The following is a 24187-nucleotide window of genomic DNA, read 5'->3' as shown; positions in this document are numbered from 1 at the left end:
TGAGAAGTCTTTTGGACCTAGACTTGGCACTCCGGTACCGCTTGCCGTGCGGTAGCAGAGAGAACAGTCTATGACTAGGGTGGCTGGAGTCTTTGACAATTTTGAGGGCCTTCCTCTGACACCGCCTGGTATAGAGGTCCTGGATGGCTGGAAGCTTGACCCCAGTGATGTACTGGGCCGTACGCACTACCCTCTGTAGTGCCTTGCGGTCGGAGGCCAAGCAGTTGCCATACCAGGCGGTGATGCAACCAGTCAGGATGCTCTCGATGGTGCAGCTGTATAATTTTTTGAGGATCTGATGACCCATGCCAAATCTTTTCAGTCTCCTGAGGGGGAATAGGCTTTGTCGCGCCCTCTTCACGACTGTCTTGGTGTGTTTGGACCATGATAGTTCGTTGGTGATGTGGACACCAAGGAACTTGAAGCTCTCAACCTGTTCCACTACAGCCCCGTCGATGAGAATGGGGGCATGCTCAGTCCTCTTTTTTTTCCTGTAGTCCACAATCATCTCCTTTGTCTTGGTCACGTTGAGGGAGAGGTTGTTATCCTGGCACCACACGGCCAGGTCTCTGACCTCCTCCCTATAGGCTGTCTCGTCGGTGATCAGGCCTACCATTGTTGTGTCGTCGGCAAACTTAATGATGGTGTTGGAGTCGTGCCTGGCCATGCAGTCATGGGTGAACAGGGAGTACAGGAGGGGACTGAGCACGCACCCCTGAGGGGCCCCCGTGTTGAGGATCAGTGTGGCAGATGTGTTGTTACCTACCCTTACCACCTGGGGGCGGCCCGGGATCCTTAGCTTAGTGATGAGCTTTGAGGGCACTATGGTGTTGAATGCTGAGCTGTAGTCAATGAATAGCATTCTCACGTAGTTGTTCCTCTTGTCCACGCCACAGAAACACTGCTGCTACTCTGTTAATTATTTATGCATAGTCACTTTAACTCTACCCACATGTACATATTACTTCAACTACCTCAACTAGCCACATTGACTCTCCCCGACGCCACAGAAACACCAAATCACCTTTATGTCAGTCATTATATCTCTGGGCTGGCAGTCAGGGTGGAGGGGGAGGTGAGTGTGACTGACAGCGTGCGTGTTTGTGCGTGAGCGCGCTCTCATTAAATATGCATGGGTAAATCATGTCCACATGAGTAAGTGTCAACATTACGACAGCAGAAATAGTCGAAACGTCAGCCATCAAACACAGCAAGGCTGGCTGTTGTATGGCCCTAGAGAACACCGACAGAATCATGGATCCAGACATTCAAAACGGAATTCAACAATATTCAAAAGACCTATTGAACTTAGTAGTAGGAAATGCATAGAAATCTGACCTAATGAATACTAAAACATGAACAAAATGCATCAGTGATTGGTATTTCACGCAGCTTTGTGAAACGGCACTCGCCTGTGTGTTGTGTTGTGTTGTGTTGTGTTGTGTTGTGTTGTGTTGTGTTGTGTTGTGTTGTGTTGTGTTGTGTTGTGTTGTGTTGTGTTGTGTTGTGTTGTGTTGTGTTGTGTTGTGTTGTGTTGTGTTGTGTTGTGTTGTGTTGTGTTGTGTTGTGTTGTGTTGTGTTGTGTTGTGTTGTGTTGTGTTGTGTTGTGTTGTGTTGTGTTGTGTTGTGTTGTGTTGTGTTGTGTTGTGTTGTGTTGTGTTGTGTTGTGTTGTGTTGTGTTGTGTTGTGTTGTGTTGTGTTGTGTTGTGTTGTGTTGTGTTGTGTTGTGTTGTGTTGTGTTGTGTTGTGTTGTGTTGTGTTGTGTTGTGTTGTGTTGTGTTGTGTTGTGTTGTGTTGTGTTGTGTTGTGTTGTGTTGTGTTGTGTTGTGTTGTGTTGTGTTGTGTTGTGTTGTGTTGTGTTGTGTTGTGTTGTGTTGTGTTGTGTTGTGTTGTGTTGTGTTGTGTTGTGTTGTGTTGTGTTGTGTTGTGTTGTGTTGTGTTGTGTTGTGTTGTGTGTTGTGTGTTGTGTTGTGTGTTGTGTGTTGTGTGTTGTGTTGTGTTGTGTTGTGTTGTGTGTTGTGTGTTGTGTTTTGTGTTGTGTTGTGTTGTTGTGTTGTGCGCACGCATGTCTCCACTTTGTGTAGCCGTTAGCGACGATGCTAATGATGATAACCGTTTTCTGATCGAGCTGGAAAGGCTTTCCCAAAAACCTTCTCAATTAAAATGTTCACTACAAAGCAGCCTATGCTTACATGGCAGAGTGATGTCGGGATTATTTGCATCAACCCAGTAGCCAGTTGTTTTGCAAACTCCGCAATCACATGACCACTCCAGCAACATGGCTGGCTGTAAATCATTAGGATGATCTCAATGTGAGAGGACTGGCTGTAAATCATTAGGATGATGATGATGATCTCAATGTGAGAGGACTGGCTGTAAATCATTAGGATGATCTCAATGTGAGAGGACTGGCTGTAAATCATTAGGATGATCTCAATGTGAGAGGACTGGCTGTAAATCATTAGGATGATCTCAATGTGAGAGGACTGGCTGTAAATCATTAGGATGATGATGATCTCAGAGTGAGAGGACTGGCTGTAAATCATTATGATGATGATGATGATGATCTCAGTGTGAGAGGACTGGCTGTAAATCATTAGGATGATGATGATGATCTCAGTGTGAGAGGACTGGCTGTAAATCATTAGGATGATGATGATCTCAGTGTGAGAGGACTGGCTGTAAATCATTAGGATGATGATGATGATGATCTCAGTGTGAGAGGAATCAGAAACTAACATTTCAACACTATGGAGCTAACATCTCTGTGAGGGAAGACATTAAAACTAAAGCACACATTAAAACCTACATAGTGTATTATTTACTGAAGAGCCACAGCATCTCTACCTACCTAGCATCCTCTTCTAGTTACCTGTGGTTAGTTACCTGTGGTTAGTTACCTGTGGTTAGTTACCTGTGGTTAGTTACCTGTGGTTAGAACCCTGCACTGAGCCGAGAGCTGCAGCAATATGAATGTCTTCGTTAAGTAGTATGATAGGTGCAGTGTAATGTGTTGTTCTACAGGGTCAGCCATAGTAGTATGATAGGTGCAGTGTAATGTGTTGTTCTACAGGGTCAGCCATAGTAGTATGATAGGTGCAGTGTAATGTGTTGTTCTACAGGGTCAGCCATAGTAGTATGATAGGTGCAGTGTAATGTGTTGTTCTACAGGGTCAGCCATAGTAGTATGATAGGTGCAGTGTAACGTGTTGTTCTACAGGGTCAGCCATAGTAGCATGATAGGTGCAGTGTAATGTGTTGTTCTACAGGGTCAGCCATAGTATCACGATAGGTGCAGTGTAATGTGTTGTTCTACAGGGTCAGCCATAGTAGTATGATAGGTGCAGTGTAATGTGTTGTTTTACAGGGTCAGCCATAGTAGTATGATAGGTCCAGTGTAATGTGTTGTTCTACAGGGTCAGCCATAGCAGTATGATAGGTCCAGTGTAATGTGTTGTTCTACAGGGTCAGCCATAGTAGTATGATAGGTGCAGTGTAATGTGTTGTTCTACAGGGTCAGCCATAGTAGTATGATAGGTGCAGTGTAATGTGTTGTTCTACAGGGTCAGCCATAGTAGTATGATAGGTCCAGTGTAATGTGTTGTTCTACAGGGTCAGCCATAGTAGTATGATAGGTGCAGTGTAATGTGTTGTTCTACAGGGTCAGCCATAGTAGTATGATAGGTGCAGTGTAATGCGTTGTTCTACAGGGTCAGCCATAGTAGTATGATAGGTGCAGTGTAATGTGTTGTTTTACAGGGTCAGCCATAGTAGTATGATAGGTGCAGTGTAATGTGTTGTTCTACAGGGTCAGCCATAGTAGTATGATAGGTGCAGTGTAATGTGTTGTTCTACAGGGTCAGCCATAGTAGCATGATAGGTGCAGTGTAATGTGTTGTTCTACAGGGTCAGCCATAGTAGTATGATAGGTGCAGTGTAATGTGTTGTTCTACAGGGTCAGCCATAGTAGTATGATAGGTGCAGTGTAATGTGTTGTTTTACAGGGTCAGTCATAGTAGTATGATAGGTGCAGTGTAATGTGTTGTTCTACAGGGTCAGCCATAGTAGTATGATAGGTGCAGTGTAATGTGTTGTTCTACAGGGTCAGCCATAGTAGCATGATAGGTGCAGTGTAATGTGTTGTTCTACAGGGTCAGCCATAGTAGTATGATAGGTCCAGTGTAATGTGTTGTTTTACAGGGTCAGCCATAGTAGTATGTTAGGTGCAGTGTAATGTGTTGTTTTACAGGGTCAGCCATAGTAGTATGATAGGTCCAGTGTAATGTGTTGTTTTACAGGGTCAGCCATAGTAGTATGATAGGTGCAGTGTAATGTGTTGTTCTACAGGGTCAGCCATAGTAGTATGATAGGTGCAGTGTAATGTGTTGTTCTACAGGGTCAGCCATAGTAGTATGATAGGTGCAGTGTAATGTGTTGTTCTACAGGGTCAGCCATAGTAGTATGATAGGTGCAGTGTAATGTGTTGTTCTACAGGGTCAGCCATAGAAGTACAGCACCCCTGGAGCAAATTAAGTACCTTGCTCAAGGGCACATCAGAATTTTGACCTGATCTACATTTCTTTAAAATTGAAGCAAATCCGATGCACCCCATTCCCTATTTAGTGCACTATTTTTGGTCTGGCCGAAAGGAAAAGGAAAAATAAACGTGTTCTGTCATAAAGACCTACAGAACAATGTCATTAACCAGACATGACACTGAGGCATGTCACTAGACACTGAAGCAAGGTGTTTCCAATGGGAGTGTATGATCTAACAGGCCTATGCCACAGCATTTTACCCCCCCCCCCATATTATCAGTCCTCAGTAAAGGACTCATCCATGCTGCTGATATCAGAGGAACAGGTGCCTTATGAGCTGCGGTGCTAATTAGCACAGAGACTGTCACCATTGCACCTTTTTAGGGCCAAATGACGGAGAGGCCGAGATGGAGGGAGGCTGTGCCGTTTAAGTCAAAAGCCTTAAATGAGAGGTAGAAGAACAATCCTGTTCCTAATAGGACCGCTGGGCTTTGGGCCGAGGAGGAGAGGAGAGGGGTGTCATCCACCAATCAACCTGGGGGGGGACGCCATTTTGGGAACAAATGGTTCAACATGCTAAACATGGTCTTAGATGGAGCCGTCATTAAGACTGACTTATCCAGTCCTGTATGAGGTGGTCTAGACAGAGCCGTCATTAAGACCACTGACTTATCCAGTCCTGTATGAGGTGGTCTAGACAGAGCCGTCATTAATACTGACTTATCCAGTCCTGTATGAGGTGGTCTAGACAGAGCCGTCATTAGACTACTGACTTATCCAGTCCTGTATGAGGTGGTCTAGACAGAGCCGTCATTAGGACCACTGACTTATCCAGTCCTGTATGAGGTGGTCTAGACAGAGCCGTCATTAGAACCACTGACTTATCCAGTCCTGTATGAGGTGGTCTAGACAGAGCCGTCATTAGGACCACTGACTTATCCAGTCCTGTATGAGGTGGTCTAGACAGAGCCGTCATTAGGACCACTGACTTATCCAGTCCTGTATGAGGTGGTCTAGACAGAGCCGTCATTAGGACCACTGACTTATCCAGTCCTGTATGAGGTGGTCTAGACAGAGCCGTCATTAGGACCACTGACTTATCCAGTCCTGTATGAGGTGGTCTAGACAGAGCCGTCATTAGGACCACTGACTTATCCAGTCCTGTATGAGGTGGTCTAGACAGAGCCGTCATTAGGACCACTGACTTATCCAGTCCTGTATGAGGTGGTCTAGACAGAGCCGTCATTAGACCACTGACTTATCCAGTCCTGTATGAGGTGGTCTTAGACAGAGCCGTCATTAGGACCACTGACTTATCCAGTCCTGTATGAGGTGGTCTAGACAGAGCCGTCATTAGGACCACTGACTTATCCAGTCCTGTATGAGGTGGTCTAGACAGAGCCGTCATTAGGACCACTGACTTATCCAGTCCTGTATGAGGTGGTCTAGACAGAGCCGTCATTAGGACCACTGACTTATCCAGTCCTGTATGAGGTGGTCTAGACAGAGCCGTCATTAGGACCACTGACTTATCCAGTCCTGTAGGAGGTGGTCTAGACAGAGCCGTCATTAGGACTACTGACTTATAGAGTCCTGTATGAGGTGGTCTAGACAGAGCCGTCATTAGACTACTGAGTTATCCAGTCCTGTATGAGGTGGTCTAGACAGAGCCGTCATTAGGACCACTGACTTATCCAGTCCTGTATGAGGTGGTCTAGACAGAGCCGTCATTAGGACCACTGACTTATCCAGTCCTGTATGAGGTGGTCTAGACAGAGCCGTCATTAGGACCACTGACTTATCCAGTCCTGTAGGACAGCTCTGAAAGCTATAGTCCCGATCAGACACATTTATTAGTTTTGGGCACGCATCTCCAAGGATATTTGCTGAATAACATATTCATGAACAGTATTGACGCTATATGCATGCGTTAGATTAAAACAAATGGAGGTCAGCCTCAGTCCACGTAATTGGTCAGCTATAACACAAAACAGGAAGCCCAATTTATTCAAACAAACATTAAAAATTTAGATAAATCAACTAGAGACACGAGACACGTATTCGAAGGCGTCTGTTAAATTGGTCAATAATGTCTAAGTAGTGTTCTATCCTATTTCGGAACACAGAACCAAATCTTGCACGTCTGTCACAAGAGATGACGTTCTTTCTGACCCCTTCAACCTGAAAAGGATTGGAAGTGTTGTTGTCCACGACAACAGAATAAAACTCACCGCCAGGACCTTGCTGGCGTTCTGGATGTTGTCTACATAGGTGACGTAGTGGTGAAGGTGAGGACAGAAGTCATCAAAGCCACGCCCAAAGTCCCCTTTCTCCAGACGGACCAACAATGTCCTGCACAGAGTCGAGAGAGACAAACCATTAACAATGATTGATCAACAGCACAAGACATCCTCATGCAAGATAATGTATCAAGATAATCACACTACGTATCGTATCGGCACCTAAGTATCGTGAGAATATCGTATCGTGACGTCCCTGGCAATTCCCAGCCCTAGTAATATTGCGATGGGACATCACGATACATTATTCTCACGATACTTAGGTGCCGATACGATATGAAGTGCGAGTCCATATGGAGTGTGATTCTATATGAAGTGTGATCCTATATAGAGTGCGATCCTATATAGAGTGCGATTCTATAGAGAGTGCGATTCTATATGCAGTGTGATCCTATATAGAGTGCGATTCTATATAGAGTGCGATTCTATATGCAGTGTGATCCTATATAGAGTGCGATTCTATATGCAGTGTGATCCTATATAGAGTGCGATTCTATATAGAGTGCGATTCTATATGCAGTGTGATCCTATATAGAGTGCGATTCTATATGCAGTGTGATCCTATATAGAGTGCGATTCTATATAGAGTGCGATTCTATACTGTGATTTTATTGTGATTTGATGTTCCAAACATATTGCTCACTATGTCTGCTGCAGCGAGACAGAGTGTGAGATAATTAGTTTTGATCAGTCAAATAAAACCGCTGAAAACATGTCGGCTCACTACTTAAATAGATGATGGAGAAAGTGTTGGCGCAGGTAGGTAGTCGACTAGTGCCGTCGACAGGATGCCAAATCAATACTTGAAGTCAAAGTATCATTATAATACCTCCCAAAATAATATTGTGATATGTAACTGCATCGATTTCTTCCCCCATCACTAAATATGACCACATAGAACGGTCTGATCACCACACTACAAAAAGAGTTGCTCACAATTACACACATACACCTCCTGATTGTACCGTCTAATGATGTTCCCAGAGACATCACATCCTTACATCGCTGGAAGAAGGAGCGCTGAAGTTGATTTAAATAGATTGTAATGAAGCATCGGGCCCAAGGTAGACCTGTTGGTAATCAGGAGACGCAGAGGCAGCCAAGAGACACGGCCGGAGGGAGTTCGGCTAACAAGGGCAAAGGGCAGGAAAAACCGGGTTTCCCTTTCCTCCCTCCCTCTAAAAGCCAGAGGCTATTATGATAAATATAAAACTACAAATTACAGCTTTTAGACTGTTTTCAAGGTGATTAAATAGTCAAGAAGAAGGGAATGAGAGGAGAGGAGGGGAGAGGAGAAGGGAGGAGGAAGGGGGAGAGTAGAGGAGAGGAGGGGAGAGGAGAAGGGAGGAGGAAGGGGGAGAGTAGAGGAGAGGAGAGGCGAGGAGAGGAGAGGAGAGGAGAGGAGAGGAAGAGGGGAGAGTAGAGGAGGAAGGGGGGAGAGTAGAGGAGAAGGGAGGAGGAAGGGGGAGAGGAGAGGAGAGGGGGAGAGGAGAGGAGAGGAGAGGAGAGGAGAGAAGAAGGGAGGAGGAAGAGGGGAGAGGAGAGGAGAAGGGAGGAGGAAGAGGGGAGAGTAGAGAAGAAGGGAGGAGGAAGAGGGGAGAGGAGAGGAGAAGGGAGGAGGAAGAGGGGAGAGTAGAGGAGAAGGGAGGAGGAAGAGGGGAGAGTAGAGGAGAAGGGAGGAGGAAGAGGGGGGGAGGGGAGAGGAGAAGGGAGGAGGAAGAGGGGAGAGGAGAGGAGAAGGGAGGAGGAAGAGGGGAGAGTAGAGAAGAAGGGAGGAGGAAGAGGGGAGAGGAGAGGAGAAGGGAGGAGGAAGAGGGGAGAGGAGAGGAGAAGGGAGGAGGAAGAGGGGAGAGGAGAGGAGAAGGGAGGAGGAAGAGGGGAGAGTAGAGAAGAAGGGAGGAGGAAGAGGGGAGAGGAGAGGAGAAGGGAGGAGGAAGAGGGGAGAGTAGAGGAGAAGGGAGGAGGAAGAGGGGAGAGTAGAGGAGAAGGGAGGAGGAAGAGGGGAGAGTAGAGGAGAAGGGAGGAGGAAGAGGGGAGAGGAGAGGAGAAGGGAGGAGGAAGGGGGAGAGGAGAAGGGAGGAGGAAGAGGGGAGAGGAGAGGAGAAGGGAGGAGGAAGAGGGGAGAGGAGAGGAGAAGGGAGGAGGAAGAGGGGAGAGTAGAGGAGAAGGGAGGAGGAAGAGGGGAGAGGAGAGGAGAGGAGAGGAGAGGAGAGGAGAGTAGAGGAGGAAGGGGGGAGGAAGAGGGGAGAGTAGAGGAGAAGGGAGGAGGAAGAGGGGAGAGGAGAGGAGAAGGGAGGAGGAAGAGGGGAGAGGAGAGGAGAGGAGAGTAGAGGAGGAAGGGGGGAGGAAGAGGGGAGAGTAGAGGAGAAGGGAGGAGGAAGATGGGAGAGGAGAGGAGAAGGGAGGAGGAAGAGGGGAGAGGAGAGGAGAAGGAAGGAGGAAGAGGGGAGAGGAGAGGAGAAGGGAGGAGGAAGAGGGGAGAGTAGAGGAGAAGGGAGGAGGAAGAGGGGAGAGGAGAGGAGAAGGGAGGAGGAAGAGGGGAGAGTAGAGAAGAAGGGAGGAGGAAGAGGGGAGAGGAGAGGAGAAGGGAGGAGGAAGAGGGGAGAGGAGAGGAGAAGGGAGGAGGAAGAGGGGAGAGTAGAGGAGAAGGGAGGAGGAAGAGGGGAGAGGAGAGGAGAGGAGAGGAGAGGAGAGGAGAAGGGAGGAGGAAGAGGGGAGAGGAGAAGGGAGGAGGAAGAGGGGAGAGGAGAGGAGAAGGGAGGAGGAAGAGGGGAGAGTAGAGGAGAAGGGAGGAGGAAGAGGGGAGAGTAGAGGAGAAGGGAGGAGGAAGAGGGGGGGAGGGGAGAGGAGAGGAGAAGGGAGGAGGAAGAGGGGAGAGGAGAGGAGAAGGGAGGAGGAAGGGGGGAGAGTAGAGGAGAAGGGAGGAGGAAGAGGGGAGAGTAGAGGAGAAGGGAGGAGGAAGAGGGGAGAGGAGAGGAGAAGGGAGGAGGAAGAGGGGAGAGGAGAGGAGAAGGGAGGAGGAAGAGGGGAGAGGAGAGGAGAAGGGAGGAGGAAGAGGGGAGAGGAGAGGAGAAGGGAGGAGGAAGAGGGGAGAGGAGAGGAGAAGGGAGGAGGAGGGGGGAGAGTAGAGGAGAAGGGAGGAGGAAGAGGGGAGAGTAGAGAAGAAGGGAGGAGGAAGAGGGGAGAGGAGAGGAGAAGGGAGGAGGAAGAGGGGAGAGGAGAGGAGAAGGGAGGAGGAAGAGGGGAGAGGAGAGGAGAAGGGAGGAGGAGGGGGGAGAGTAGAGGAGAAGGGAGGAGGAAGAGGGGAGAGGAGAGGAGAAGGGAGGAGGAAGAGGGGAGAGGAGAGGAGAAGGGAGGAGGAGGGGGGAGAGTAGAGGAGAAGGGAGGAGGAAGAGGGGAGAGGAGAGGAGAAGGGAGGAGGAAGAGGGGAGAGGAGAGGAGAAGGGAGGAGGAAGAGGGGAGAGGGGAGAGGAGAAGGGAGGAGGAAGAGGGGAGAGGAGAGGAGAAGGGAGGAGGAAGAGGGGAGAGTAGAGGAGAAGGGAAGGGAGGAGGAAGAGGGGAGAGTAGAGGAGAAGGGAGGAGGAAGAGGGGAGAGGAGAGGAGAAGGGAGGAGGAAGAGGGGAGAGTAGAGGAGAAGGGAGGAGGAAGAGGGGGGGAGGGGAGAGGAGAAGGGAGGAGGAAGAGGGGAGAGTAGAGGAGAAGGGAGGAGGAAGAGGGGAGAGTAGAGGAGAAGGGAGGAGGAGGGGAGAGTAGAGGAGAAGGGAGGAGGAGGGGAGAGTAGAGGAGAAGGGAGGAGGAGGGGAGAGTAGAGGAGAAGGGAGGAGGAGGGGAGAGTAGAGGAGAAGGGAGGAGGAGGGGAGAGTAGAGGGGAAGGGAGGAGGGGGGAGTAGAGGGGAAGCTGCTACTTCTCCTAGTAGAGGAGCCAGCTACATCATGTATCAGATAGTAACACTATGGGTTCATCATGTATCAGATAGTAACACTGTGGGTTCATCATGTATCAGATAGTAACACTGTGGGTTCATCATGTATCAGATAGTAACACTGTGGGTTCATCATGTATCAGATAGTAACACTGTGGGTTCATCATGTATCAGATAGTAACACTATGGGTTCATCATGTATCAGATAGTAACACTGTGGGTTCATCATGTATCAGATAGTAACACTGTGGGTTCATCATGTATCAGATAGTAACACTGTGGGTTCATCATGTATCAGATAGTAACACTGTGGGTTCATCATGTATCAGATAGTAACACTGTGGGTTCATCATGTATCAGATAGTAACACTGTGGGTTCATCATGTATCAGATAGTAACACTGTGGGTTCATCATGTATCAGATAGTAACACTGTGGGTTCATCATGTATCAGATAGTAACACTGTGGGTTCATCATGTATCAGATAGTAACACTGTGGGTTCATCATGTATCAGATAGTAACACTATGGGTTCATCATGTATCAGATAGTAACACTGTGGGTTCATCATGTATCAGATAGTAACACTGTGGGTTCATCATGTATCAGATAGTAACACTGTGGGTTCATCATGTATCAGATAGTAACACTGTGGGTTCATCATGTATCAGATAGTAACACTGTGGGTTCATCATGTATCAGATAGTAACACTGTGGGTTCATCATGTATCAGATAGTAACACTGTGGGTTCATCATCTATCAGATAGTAACACTGTGGGTTCATCATGTATCAGGTTCAATTCTAACGGTGACAAGGTTTGACTTCCCTAACCCTGGATGATATTTGATCTATATCACATAACACACACACACACACACACACACACACACACACACACACACACACACACAACAAAGCAGAACGTTGTCTCAGGTTTCCAACGGTGACGAGGATCGACTTCCGTCACCCTGGATATGATTTGATCTACACCACACTACAATCACACCACATTACTCCTCATTAAACTCCCCAGACACCCTCCGGTGGAATACCCATCTCTCAAACAGCTTTGAGACTCTGTGCTAGTTTCTGTGGGTGACGTGACAGGTCTTTGGGGTTGGTTATCAACAGCCTGTTACAGAGGAGCAGGGAGGAGGATAATTACGTCGCTATCTACATACTATCACTGTCTTGGTCTCAACTCCTCCTCATAAACTGCCTTAACCACGATGAACGGCATGGGAGGATCATCGACATAGTAAATATTTCAATTTTTAATATATAAGTCAGCTATGTTTATTAGAGTGGAATTCATGATTAGTGTGCAGTGTTGTTCCCCTGGAGTAAAGTACATTAAAACAGGATGTCAACTGGGTATCCCTCCCTCCCTACATCTGCCACACACACACACACACTATGCCCAATGATACAGGCATGAGACCTCACAGAAAAGCCTGTTGTCATTCCTCTATATCAATCTACCACAAATGGATCTCCAACTCTCCTGGGATCCAAATACAGCACTAGTTGCCATAATACCTCATCCATTGATTCACTAGAGTCATAATGCCTCATCCATTGATTCACTAGAGTCATAATGCCTCATCCATTGATTCACTATAGTCATAATGCCTCATCCATTGATTCACTAGAGTCATAATGCCTCATCCATCGATTCACTAGAGTCATAATGCCTCATCCATTGATTCACTAGAGTCATAATGCCTCATCCATTGATTCACTAGAGTCATAATGCCTCATCCATTGATTCACTAGAGTCATAATGCATCATCCATTGATTCACTAGAGTCATAATGCCTCATCCATTGATTCACTAGAGTTATAATGCCTCATCCATTGATTCAATAGAATAGTTATAATTTTACATTTTAGTCATGTAGCAGACGCTCTTATCCAGAGCGAGCGACTTACAGTTAAGTGAATGCACACATTTTCATATTATAAACCATGCGTTTGATACCAATCCCTTTACTCCATTCCGGCCACTATTATGAGCCGTCCTCCCCCTCAGCATCCTCCACTGATAAAGATGAACCAGCTTATCCAATATATCACACTCTGCCCACGTCCCAAATATTCCCTTTATAGTGCACTACTTTACACCAGGGCCCAGTGCACTATATCGGGAACAGGGTGTGGTTTGGGGACACACCCTCAGTAAAACATCCCTCTGTCTTCATCATTACCACTCAGGAAGAGAGCCTGTCAGGCTCAGAATGGAGATGAGGACCTGTGGGACTCAACACTGATGGTTAAAATCAACACACAGTATGAGGCTTTATTCAGTGAAGCTGGAACCCACATGATTAAATAGAACACCACTGTACTGCATGTCTTATGGTTCTATTGGAACCTATTCTATTCCCTGATGTTGGAATATGGAACACGGAACACTACCAAAACTCTAGAACAGGGGTACTCTACGAGGTCTGTATATATACATTTTTTTTCTTCCTTTGAGGAGAATTTCTCCATTTGGAATTGTGATGTGTGTAGGCTGTACCAGACAAGGCCCTCGGCTGTCTGAGGACTGTCAAACCAACACTCTGAACTACTAGTGAGAGAGCCAGGGAGGGGGCCAATTAATGTACTTCCCTTTATTAAGCACCCCCCCCCCCCCACACACACACACACACACACACACACCCATCATGAATATTCTGTCATTACTTATTAAAGAGATACTTACTGGTTTACTGAATGGATGTCTGTAATGGAACTAAAGATGCTTTCTCTAATGTCCTGCCTCAGGGTGCCTTTGGCCTTCAGAATCTCCACAAAGTACTGCAAGAGAGCACATACAAAACACCACAAACACGCAGAGACGTACCACACACACAGAGACAAGAAAGAAAGAAAACCAAATGAAGTATCCGTCTAGCCATTTGTATAGCTAAGACGGTCTGCTGTCTAGCTGCATGGTGTTGTATTAGTTCCACTGGATTCCCACGAGACATAACTGAAACATCTTAGGGAGAGATTTTACACCACCTGACAACTCAATTACTCCCTAGTCTGCGTCCCAAAGGGCACCCTAGTCTAGGGTTGGCTGATTTTTTACGATTGCGTCGTCTAAAATCGACAACGTTTGACAGCCACCGTCGATGGTGACGACATCGTGATGTCACAAACAATGGTTTTTAGCGTGTTTGAACTTGGACTGCACCACTGGAGTCTGGCGGTGCACCACTGGAGTCTGGCGGTGCACAACAGTGCAGCCCAGTGGGCACACAGCAGGGCCACATGACAAATGGCCTCCTCCCTATTGGCCGTAGCCTAAAATGTTCAATACATATGAGGTCGGTAGACTATTAACATAATGTAAGAGAACAATGTAGATCGTAGACAGAGTGGAGGGCACCAAAACAGAGCTAAATGTCAGATGGGTTTTCCTCCATCCTCTCCTCTCCAATGTGGGATGATCATGGGCCTTTTGGACACCCTGTTGTCTGGCTTATTGTTTTAACACCTCCCGAGTGGCGCAGTGGTCTAAGGCACTGCATCGCAGTGCTAGCTGTGCCACTAGAGATCCTGGTTCGAATCCAGGCTCTGTCGTAGCCGGGCCGCGACCGGGAGACCCATGGGGCGGCGCACAGCGTCGTCCAGGGTAGGGGAGGGAATGGCCGGCAGGGATGTAGCTCAGTTGGTAGAGCATGGCGTTTGCAACGCCAGGGTTGTGGGTTCGTTTCCCACGGGGGGTATAAAAAAATTATGTATGCACTCACTAACTGTAAGTCGCTCTGGATAAGAGCGTCTGCCAAATGACTAAAACGTAAATGATCATGGGCCTTACGGACCCTGTTGTCTGGCTTATTGTTTTAACATTTTCATTTCCCTTTTTCTCCCTAATCCCCATTCCATTGGAGTGCGACTTGTTGGCCTAGGCATAGCCTCCTCTTTCATGATCAACTATCGAATGAATCTATAGGCCTAACGGAGTTCTAGGCATAGCCTCCTCTATCATGATCAACTATCGGATGAATCTATAGGCCTAACGGAGTTCTAGGCATAGCCTCCTCTATCATGATCAACTATCGGATGAATCTATAGGCCTAACGGAGTTCTAGGCATAGCCTCCTCTATCATGATCAACTATCGAATGAATCTATAGGCCTAACGGAGTTCTAGGCACAGCCTCCTCTATCATGATCAACTATCGGATGAATCTATAGGCCTAACGGAGTTCTATCTCAGAAAGTTATTTGTGAATAGCCTAAATAAGAACATCGTTTTGTAATAATGAGAGAGAACAAACGATTGCAAGACAGACTTGTCGAACTGGGTGCTTAAAAACAAACCTGATACGTTTATGCTTTACTTGACCAAAGTGTAGGCTAATAAAATTGTGCCGTCAGAAATCCCTCCTCGCAAACCAAACAGCCGATAATATAGGCCTACCCATAAACGTTACAGTAAACGTTACTTTGACAACTTATAAACTAATATTGATAATATTGTCAAAGTGTTTATTAATGTCCTTGAATGCGGGCATAAGCTCGGGCGTAATGTGCATTCGGAAAGTATTCAGACCCCTTGACTTATTCCCAAAAAAAATGTTACAGCCTTATTCTAAAATTGATTAAATCGTTTTTTTTCCCCTCATCAATCTACACACAAAACCCCATAATGACAAAGCAAAAACAGGTTTCTATAATTTTTTGCAAGTGTATTACAAAATAAAAACGGAAATATCACATTTTCATAAGTATTCAGACCCTTTACTCAGTACTTTGTTGAAGCATCTTTGGCAGGAATTAAAGCCAATTCTTCTTGGGTATGACACTACAATGCTTCAATGCTTGGAGTTTGTCAGAATTTGTAGGTTTTTGTTTGTCCACCGTCTCTTGAGGATCGACCACAAGTTCTCAACGGGATTACGGTCTGGGGAGTTTCCTGGCCATGGACCCAAAATGTCGATGTTTTGTTCCCCGAGCCAATTAGTTATCACTTTTGCCTTATGGCAAGGTGCTCCATCATGCTGGAAAAGGCATTGGTCGTCACCAAACTTTTCTTGGATGGTTGGGAGAAGTTGCGCTCGGAGGATGTGATGGTACCATTCTTTATTCATGGCTGTGTTCTTAGGCAAAAATGTGAGTGAGCCCACTCCCTTGGCTGAGAAGCTAAGAAGCAAAGAACCTTGGCGTGACCCTGGACAACACCGTTGTTCTCCGCTAACATCAAAGCGGTGACCCGATCCTGTAGGTTCACGCTCTACAACATTCGCAGAGTACGACCCTACCTTACACAGAAAGCGGCACAGGTCCTAATCCAGGCACTTGTCATCTCCCGTCTGGATTACTGCAACTCGCTGTTGGCTGGGCTCCCTGCCTGTGCCATTAAACCTCTACAACTTATCCAGAACGCCGCAGCCCGTCTGGTGTTCAACCTTCCCAAGTTCTCTCATGGCACCCGGCTCATTCGCACACTCCACTGGCTTCCAGTTGAAGCTCGCATCTACTACAAACGGGAACGGCACCTCCGTACCGTCAGGTTCTGATCAGACCCTACACCCAAACGAGGGCACTACGATCATCCACCTCTGGCCTGCTAGCCCCCCTACCTCTACGGAAGCATAGTTCCCGCTCAGCCCAGTCAAAACTATTCACTGCTCTGGCACCCCAATGGTGGAACAAGTTCCCCCACGACGCCAGGACAGCGGAGTCACTGACCACCTTCCGGAGACACTTGAAACCCTACCTCTTTAAGGAATACCTGGGATAGTATAACAGTAATCCTTCTACACCCCCCCCCCCCTCCCCCAGTGGTGGTTGTCCCACTGGCTATCCTAAGTTGGATGCACCTATTTGTAAGTCGCTCTGGATAAGAGTGTCTGCTAAATGACTTAAATGTAATTGTAAATGTACAAGCTTGGCACACCTGTATTTGGGGAGTTTCTCCCATTCTTCTCTGCAGATTCTCTCAAGCTCTGTCAGGTTGGATGGGGAGCGTCGCTGCACAGCTATTTTCAGGTCTCTTCAGAGATGTTAGATCGGGTTCAAGTCTGTGCTCTGGCTGGGCCACTCAAGGACATTCAGAGACTTGTCCCGAAGCCACTCCTACGTTGTCTTGGCTGTGTGCTTAGGGTCGTTGTCCTGTTGGAAGGTGGACCTTCACCCCAGTCTGAGGTCCTGAGTGCTCTGGAGCAGGTTTTCAAAAAGGATCTCTCTGTACTTTGCTCCGTTCATCTTTCCCTCGATCCTGACTAGTCTCCCAGTCCCTGCCGCTGAAAAACATCCCCACAGCATGATGCTGCCACCACCATGCTTCACCGTAGGGATGGTGCCAGATTTCCTCCAGACGTGACGCTTGGCATTCAGGCCAAAGAGTTCAATCTTGGTTTCATCAGACCAGAGAATCTTGTTTCTCCTGGTCTGAGAGTCTTTAGGGGCCTTTTGGCAAACTCCAAGCGGGCTGTCATGTGCCTTTTACTGAGGAGTGGCTTTCGTCTGGCCACTCTACCATAAAGGCATGATTGGTGGAGTGCTGCAGAGATGGTTGTCCTTCTGGAAGGTTCTCCCATCTCCACAGAGGAACTCTGGAGCTCTGTCAGAGTGACCAATAGGTTCTTGGTCACCTCCCTAACCAAGGCCCTTCTCCCCTGATTGCTCAGTTTGGCCAGGCAGCCAGCTCTAGGAAATGTCTTGGTGGTTCCAAACTTCTTCCATTTAAGAATGATGAATGATGGAGGCCACTGTGTTCTTGGGGACCTTCGACGCTGCAGAAATGGTTTGGTACCCTTCCCCAGATCTGTGCCTCGACACAATCCTGTTTCGGGCCTCTACAGACAATTCCTTCAACGTCTTGGCTTGTTTTTTGCTCTGACATGCACTGTCAACTGTGGGACCTTATATAGACAGGTGTGTGCCTTTCCAAATCATGTCCAATCAATTGAATTTACCACAGGTGGACTCCAATCAAGTTGCAGAAACATCTCAAGAACGATCAATGGAAACAGGATGCACCTGAGCTCAATTTCGAGTTACATAGCAAAGGGTCTGAATACTTATGTAAATAAGGTTTCTGTTTTTTATTTTTTAAATAAATTTTCAACAAAAAAAACAATAATCTGTTTTCACTGTCATTATGGGGTATTGTGTGTAGATAAATGAGGATTTAAAAAAAAATGTAATCCATTTTAGAATAAGGCTGTAACGTAACAAAATGTGGAAAAAGTCAAGGGGTCTGAATACTTTCCAAATGCACTGTATGCTCCCACAGCAGCACTTTCAATAAGCAGGAACAACAACTAAACAGTAAACACGCAGCGCCCCCCTTGGGACAGTTGAGATATTGCGTATCGACTAACACACATCCGTTAGTTCCTATAGCGCCCCCCTTAGGCCAATCAGTGTAATTTTGTAAATGCTGGATCTCTATGGCAAGACGCATCACTCACCCAAGTTTTGTCAAAATCGGGCCAGTGCTGTCTGAGATATCGCGTGTGACTAACGTATAAACGTACTAACGTACGGAGACAGATCAACAGTCCCTTCCCCGATTTCATCAGGCATGGATGTTTACATTGATTTAAAACAGTAGTCCTGAACTGATCTGACTGAAAAACAGAAACCAAAATATATATTTTTAAAAAGGCAACAGTAAACATGTCGTCCCCCACGAATGATGCAGCCCCCCCCCCCCCCTTTGTAAATGCTGGATCTCTATGGCAAGACGAATCATTCACCCAAGTTTCGTCAAAATTGGGCCAGTGCTGTCTGAGATATCGCGTGGGTAAGCTAGATTCCTTTCCCTGACCAACTTTCATCACCGAGTCACAGATCAATAAATAAACATGTGCCCGTTATAGCGCCACCGTGTGGTCGATATGAATGTTCTCGCACATGTTGAGTCTTGACAGTGTTTGCAACATGTGGACCACATTGTGTTACACTACGAATATCCTTGACTGATTTATATGCATCTATATGTGCCAGACCACGCCCACGTGAACGTTTATTGGTCAATGTTGTTGTAGGTACTAGTCTGGAAAATATCGCGTTGAGAGATCTTTGTCCATAGATGCCACGTGTCAAGTTTCGTGCAGATCGGTCATTCGGTGCTAGAAGAGTAGCATTTTAAGTGTTTTTTTCACAAAATTCCAAATGGCGTCAAATCCATCATGGCAGACAGTGTACTGTGAGTGTGTGCCAGTCTTTGTAAGCACATTGTATAGCGCTCTGCCTATCCAAAGGTAGGGAAACACTGCCGGGCCTGTATTCATAAAGAGCAGGGTTGCAAAATTTCCATGAAAACATTCAATACATTTCCTGGTTTTCCCGAAATCCCAGTTGGAGGATTGCTGGAATCAGGAGGGAATAAGAAGGAAATGGAGAAATCCTCCAAAACAGGATTTTCTGGAAAACCAAAGGAATTTAACCCTAACCCCCAACATCAATGGGGCGGAAGACATTTCTGTTGAATGCATTCAGTTGTACAACCGACTAGATATCCCCCTTTCCTGTATCAGCAGACAACGGTTGCGTCCCAAAATGGCACCCTATTCCATACACAGTTCACTACTTTTGACCATAGGTCCAGGTCAAAACTAGTACACTATATAGGGAATAGGGATGTCATTTGGGACGTAGACAAAGACGGTATACATAGGAGGTGCTGTGCCCATACCGTGTTGACTAGTTCCAGCTGTTGACAGTATTTCTGTTCAGTTTGGACCATGGCTCTTGCTGTCCGGGCTCTCTTCCTCTCCCACTTCTCTCTCTGCTCCTGGACGCTCCGGCTGCCGGTCGGGCCCACAGGGCTGGGGGAGAAACTCATGCTCCTGCTGGGGCTGACACTGACTCCAGATCAGGACAACTGTAGAGAAGAAAACATTGGACATTTTTTGTACTTTTTCCCAAACCATTATAGGGCTCTCAAATTCACTAGGCCTAGAAATCTCACATGAAGTTTGTTAAACAGCTTTATCCAACGGGCAACATTGACAATCACACAAATATGTTTTAGATCCTCAAGGTAAAAAGCATTTCATAGAGCTCAATAAACAATAATATTGCAGAAGACCCAAGGACACAGCGCTGATGAAGGCACTGTGGTTATTGATGCAAATAGTAACTCTCTCCCCCTCGCCGACCCAGTCCTCCCTCCCTCTCTCCGACCCAGTCCTCCCTCCCCCTCGCCGACCCAGTCCTCTCTCCCTCTCTTCGACCCAGTCCTCCCTCCCTCTCTCCCCGACCCAGTCCTCCCTCCCTCTCTCCCCGACCCAGTCCTCCCTCCCTCTCTCCCCGACCCAGTCCTCCCTCCCTCTCTCCCCGACCCAGTCCTCTCTCCCCCTCTCCCTGACCCAGTCCCCCCTCTCTCTCTCTCCCCGACCCAGTCCTCCCTCCCTCTCTCTCTCTCCCCGACCCAGTCCTCCCTCCCTCTCTCTCTCTCCCCGACCCAGTCCTCCCTCCCTCCGACCCAGTCCTCCCTCCCTCTCTCTCTCTCTCTCTCTCTCTCTCCCCGACCCAGTCCGTCCTCTCCTCCTCCTCCTCCTCCTCCCTAGAAGGGCACCCTGTGTGTCATTGGTTAGACCCTGTTGTTTACAGTGTGTTAGTTAGTGAAAGGCTGTCGTTTACGCTCGGCCCCCAGGGAGACGTCACTGGGGTTAATTGCTGCTAAAGCGCTGCCCTCAGACCTGCTCTATGTAATGGCCCTGGATTCTAACGCTCGTCCCAAATGGCACCTTATTCCCTATATAGTGCACTACGGGCCCTGGTCAAAAGTAGTGCACTATAAAGGGAACAGGGTGTCATTTGGGACGCAGTCCAGGTGTCTCAGCCTGCTCCATGGTGCTACAGAGGAGATGACACTAATGAGGGAGTCCATGGAGGATACCTAGTTAAGGGACAAAATGGGAGAGGAGGGAGTCAGGGGGGAGGGGGAGAAAGGGAGAGAGAGGGGAGAGAGAGGGGGGGAGGGAGAGAGGGGGGGGTGGAGAGGGGGGGGAGAGAGAGAGGAGGGGAGGGGAGAGAGAGAGGAGGGGAGGGGAGAGAGAGAGGAGGGGAGAGAGAGAGGAGGGGAGGGGAGAGAGAGAGGAGGGGAGGGGAGAAAGAGAGGAGGGGAGGGGAGAGAGAGAGAGAGGGGGAGAGAGAGAGGGGAGAGAGGAGAGAGAGAGGAGGGGGGGAGAGAGAGAGGAGGGGGGGAGAGAGAGAGGAGGGGGAGAGAGAGAGGGGGGGGAGAGAGAGAGAGAGGAGGGGGGAGAGAGGGAGATGGGGGAGAGAGGGGGAGGTCAATATAAGGGCATTTGAAAGCACTCCTTAACTACTAAGAAGCAGGCATGTTCGTCTTCCATTCCTCCTCGTGTCATAACATGTTAGAGGTTTTTCCCATTAGCAGTAAAGACCTTTGCAGACTGTACGTCGGATTCAGTCTTTTACCATTATCACGTCACACTGTGCGATGTTACCAATTTAAAATATTGATTTCAAGCTGGCCAGATTGCTTCAATTCTGTCCTTACATTCTGCGATTGGCTTGCGAGGTTACGTCAGCTGACGTGGGCTACGTCAACTGCAACGGTGTATTTGATCTGCGCATGTGCTACAGAAGCGAATTCAGGAAAAACAAAAGTATGCATCTTAGAAAAAGTTCACAGACAAACTGTATATGTCTTAACTCAGAATCAAAATAGGAAAAAATAGATGTTTCTGGACGAATCACCATGCTGCCTTGTTGACAACATAACCGAGCGGCGCAGAGAAGGGCGCTCCTCCCTCACGGTTTTTGCTCCTTCAAATTCGTCTTGATTGCGACAAAGTAACAACACGTTCTTTGTAGCCTACAGGACAATAATTATAAAAGGTAAAAAAAACATAACAGAAATGTTTCTCGACGTGAGCACCGCAAATAACGTTTAGTTTTAGCAACAAACAATGAACGTAGCTAGCCCTGTTTGTCTCGACAACGTCGAGAAAGCGACATAGTAAAAGGTAGTGACTGGAATGTGACTCGACTTACACATTTACAGCGATATAACTGTACACACTACATAAAATAGTTGCCTACTTTGAAAAAGATTCACTAACCTGTCAACGTCTTGTTATCTGTTCAAAAATTGAAATCCAGGCGCTCTTTTCGGGTTGCTGTTTCTTCCGGGTTGTGGAGCAACATGATTGGCTCCTCCTACCCCAGGGGATATGAAAGCCTTGTGCCACAGCATGGGGTCAACAAGGGAGCATGTTGCAACGTCCAGAAACATCTATTTTCTTTGTCATAAAATATATGTTCCAATTTTCAAACTAGTTTTCATTGGGTAGGCAGATAAAACGTTTTTTATCAAAAGCAATCACTTTTGCATGTGAAAATACAGAATCCTACTCATTACCAGGGTTGTGGAGTAACTAATTACATGAAATATGAGTACAAAAAAATGTAATCCGTTACATTACCAGCAAAAATATTGCAATCAGATTACAGATACTTTTGAAAAACTGGATGATTACTTCTTGGATTACTTTTCAATTTAGGAAGGATGTCTGGTGAAAAAATACCTTGACACCTTTTCTGTTTTCACAATGACGTTGAAAAAAAGGCACCAGCATAAATTGGTTCCACCTGAGCGAGTCTGACCACAAGTTAGAGACCACTATGACGACACACCAAATGCGTTTGGTGGATCCTGTTGGTCTTCTTCTAATGCCTCTTAAAGTGGAACTGACAGCTATTTTAGCAACATGAAATCTTATTAAAATCTGTTCATATACACACCCCCAGCAAGAATATTGCGCCTTTAAATTAAAAATAAAAATAAAGATCTGACAAGAGAGCACTTAGATAGGGTATTTTTCATGTTTTCATAAATTCATAGAATGTTTGGGAATGACATATACTAAGGTATTTGTGAAAATTCTATAGCGCTATAGAGTGGGAGGGTTCGGACAATTAATAGACACTGCAGTAAATAAATCCAAATAAAAACATCTGTCTCGTCCAGGACCGGAGTCTACACAGACTGTTGCGCCATAGCCAATCAGAGCTACAGTAGGACTATATGCAAATAAGCCATTTGCCACACGGGGCCTGCCATCATTCACTTTGAACTGGACTATGTGTGTTTACAGGCAGTAGCAACAGCGCGACTTTAGATAATTAGAAAGCATTCGCCAAAAGCCACAAAATACACCTGAATGGATTTCTGCAAATATGTAAAACACCACGGGAGTCCTCTTACATTTGGGAACTTTACAGTCCTGTTGATCAAACAACCATGAAAAGGAACGCTATCTATCCCTCAGTTGCCTCTGCTCATCAACAACAACAAGATCGACAGCTAATGTTATCCAGAGCGAAATGAGCTACAATCTAACGAGGGAATAGTAGATAAACCGTCTCAAACTTTTTCAGTTTGTAGTTGGCCGTCAAAATTGCACTGATAAATGACGGGGAATACTAGCCTGCTCGCCCTTCTGCAGCTTGCCTGACAATGCATGTTTGTCCCAACCCACGTTTTGACAACTGAATGGGAACTTACCTGCCCACCCATTTGACCGATGCCCAATACATTTCACCTGGCTCACGCCCGGGAGGCAACCTGCTTCCAAAACGAATGCAATCACTTTTCACCCGGTGTAAACTCCTCTCACCAGGTTAACCTGGGACAGATATTTTATTGAAATGTAAAACATTTTAATTTCACCTTTATTTAACCAGGTAAGCCAGTTGAGAACAAGTTCTCATTTACAACTGCGACCTGGCCAAGATAAAGCAAAGCAGTGCGATAAAAACAACAACAACACAGAGTTACAAATGGAATAAACAAAACGTACGGTCAATAACACAATAGAAATCTATAACAGTGTGTGCAAATGTAGCAAGTTATGGAGGTAAGGCAATAAATAGGCTATAGTGCAAAATAATTACAATTAGTATTAACACTGGAATGATAGATGTGCAAGAGATGATGTGCAAATAGAGATACTGGGGTGCAAATTAGCAAAATAAATAACAATATGGGGATGAGGTAGTTGGGTGGGCTAATTACAGATGGGATGTGTACAGGTGTAGTGATCGGTAACCTGCTCTGACAACTGATGCTTAAAGTTGGTGAGGGAGATAAGAGTCTACAGCTTCAGAGATTTTTGCAGTTCGTTCCAGTCATTGGCAGCAGAGAACTGGAAGGAATGGCGGCCAAAGGAGGTGTTGGCTTTGGGAATGACCAGTGAGATATACCTGCTGGAGCGCAGACTACGGGTGGGTGCTGCTATGGTGACCAATGAGCTAAGATAAGGCAGGGATTTGCCTAGCAGTGATTTATAGATGGCCTGGAGCCAGTGGGTTTGACGACGAATATGTAGTGAGGACCAGCCAACGAGAGCGTACAGGTCACTGTGGTGGGTAGTGTATGGGGCTTTGGTGACAAAACGGATGGCACTGTGATACACTACATCCAATTTGCTGAGTAGAGTGT

General features: G+C 46.8%; 1 protein-coding gene across 1 annotated transcript in view; it reads right to left on the bottom strand.

Moving 5' to 3' along the window:
* LOC311126153 (rho guanine nucleotide exchange factor 39-like) overlaps window positions 1-19583 on the bottom strand; it is a gene marked incomplete at its 3' end in the record, with an annotated part of 115246 nt that extends 95663 nt beyond the window's left edge. Inside the window, 3 exon segments of the mRNA XM_084200172.1 lie at window positions 6770-6890; window positions 13473-13567; window positions 19409-19583. Coding sequence (XP_084056298.1) covers window positions 6770-6890; window positions 13473-13567; window positions 19409-19558 — 366 coding nt within the window. The 5' untranslated portion in view covers window positions 19559-19583.
* Between the last annotated feature and the right edge of the window lie 4604 nt (window positions 19584-24187).

The sequence above is a fragment of the Coregonus lavaretus genome (genome assembly GCF_964263955.1).
Source record: "Coregonus lavaretus genome assembly, contig: HAP1_SCAFFOLD_296, whole genome shotgun sequence".
NCBI classification, from domain to species: domain Eukaryota; kingdom Metazoa; phylum Chordata; class Actinopteri; order Salmoniformes; family Salmonidae; genus Coregonus; species Coregonus lavaretus.
This window is presented reverse-complemented; position numbering and strand designations above follow the sequence as displayed.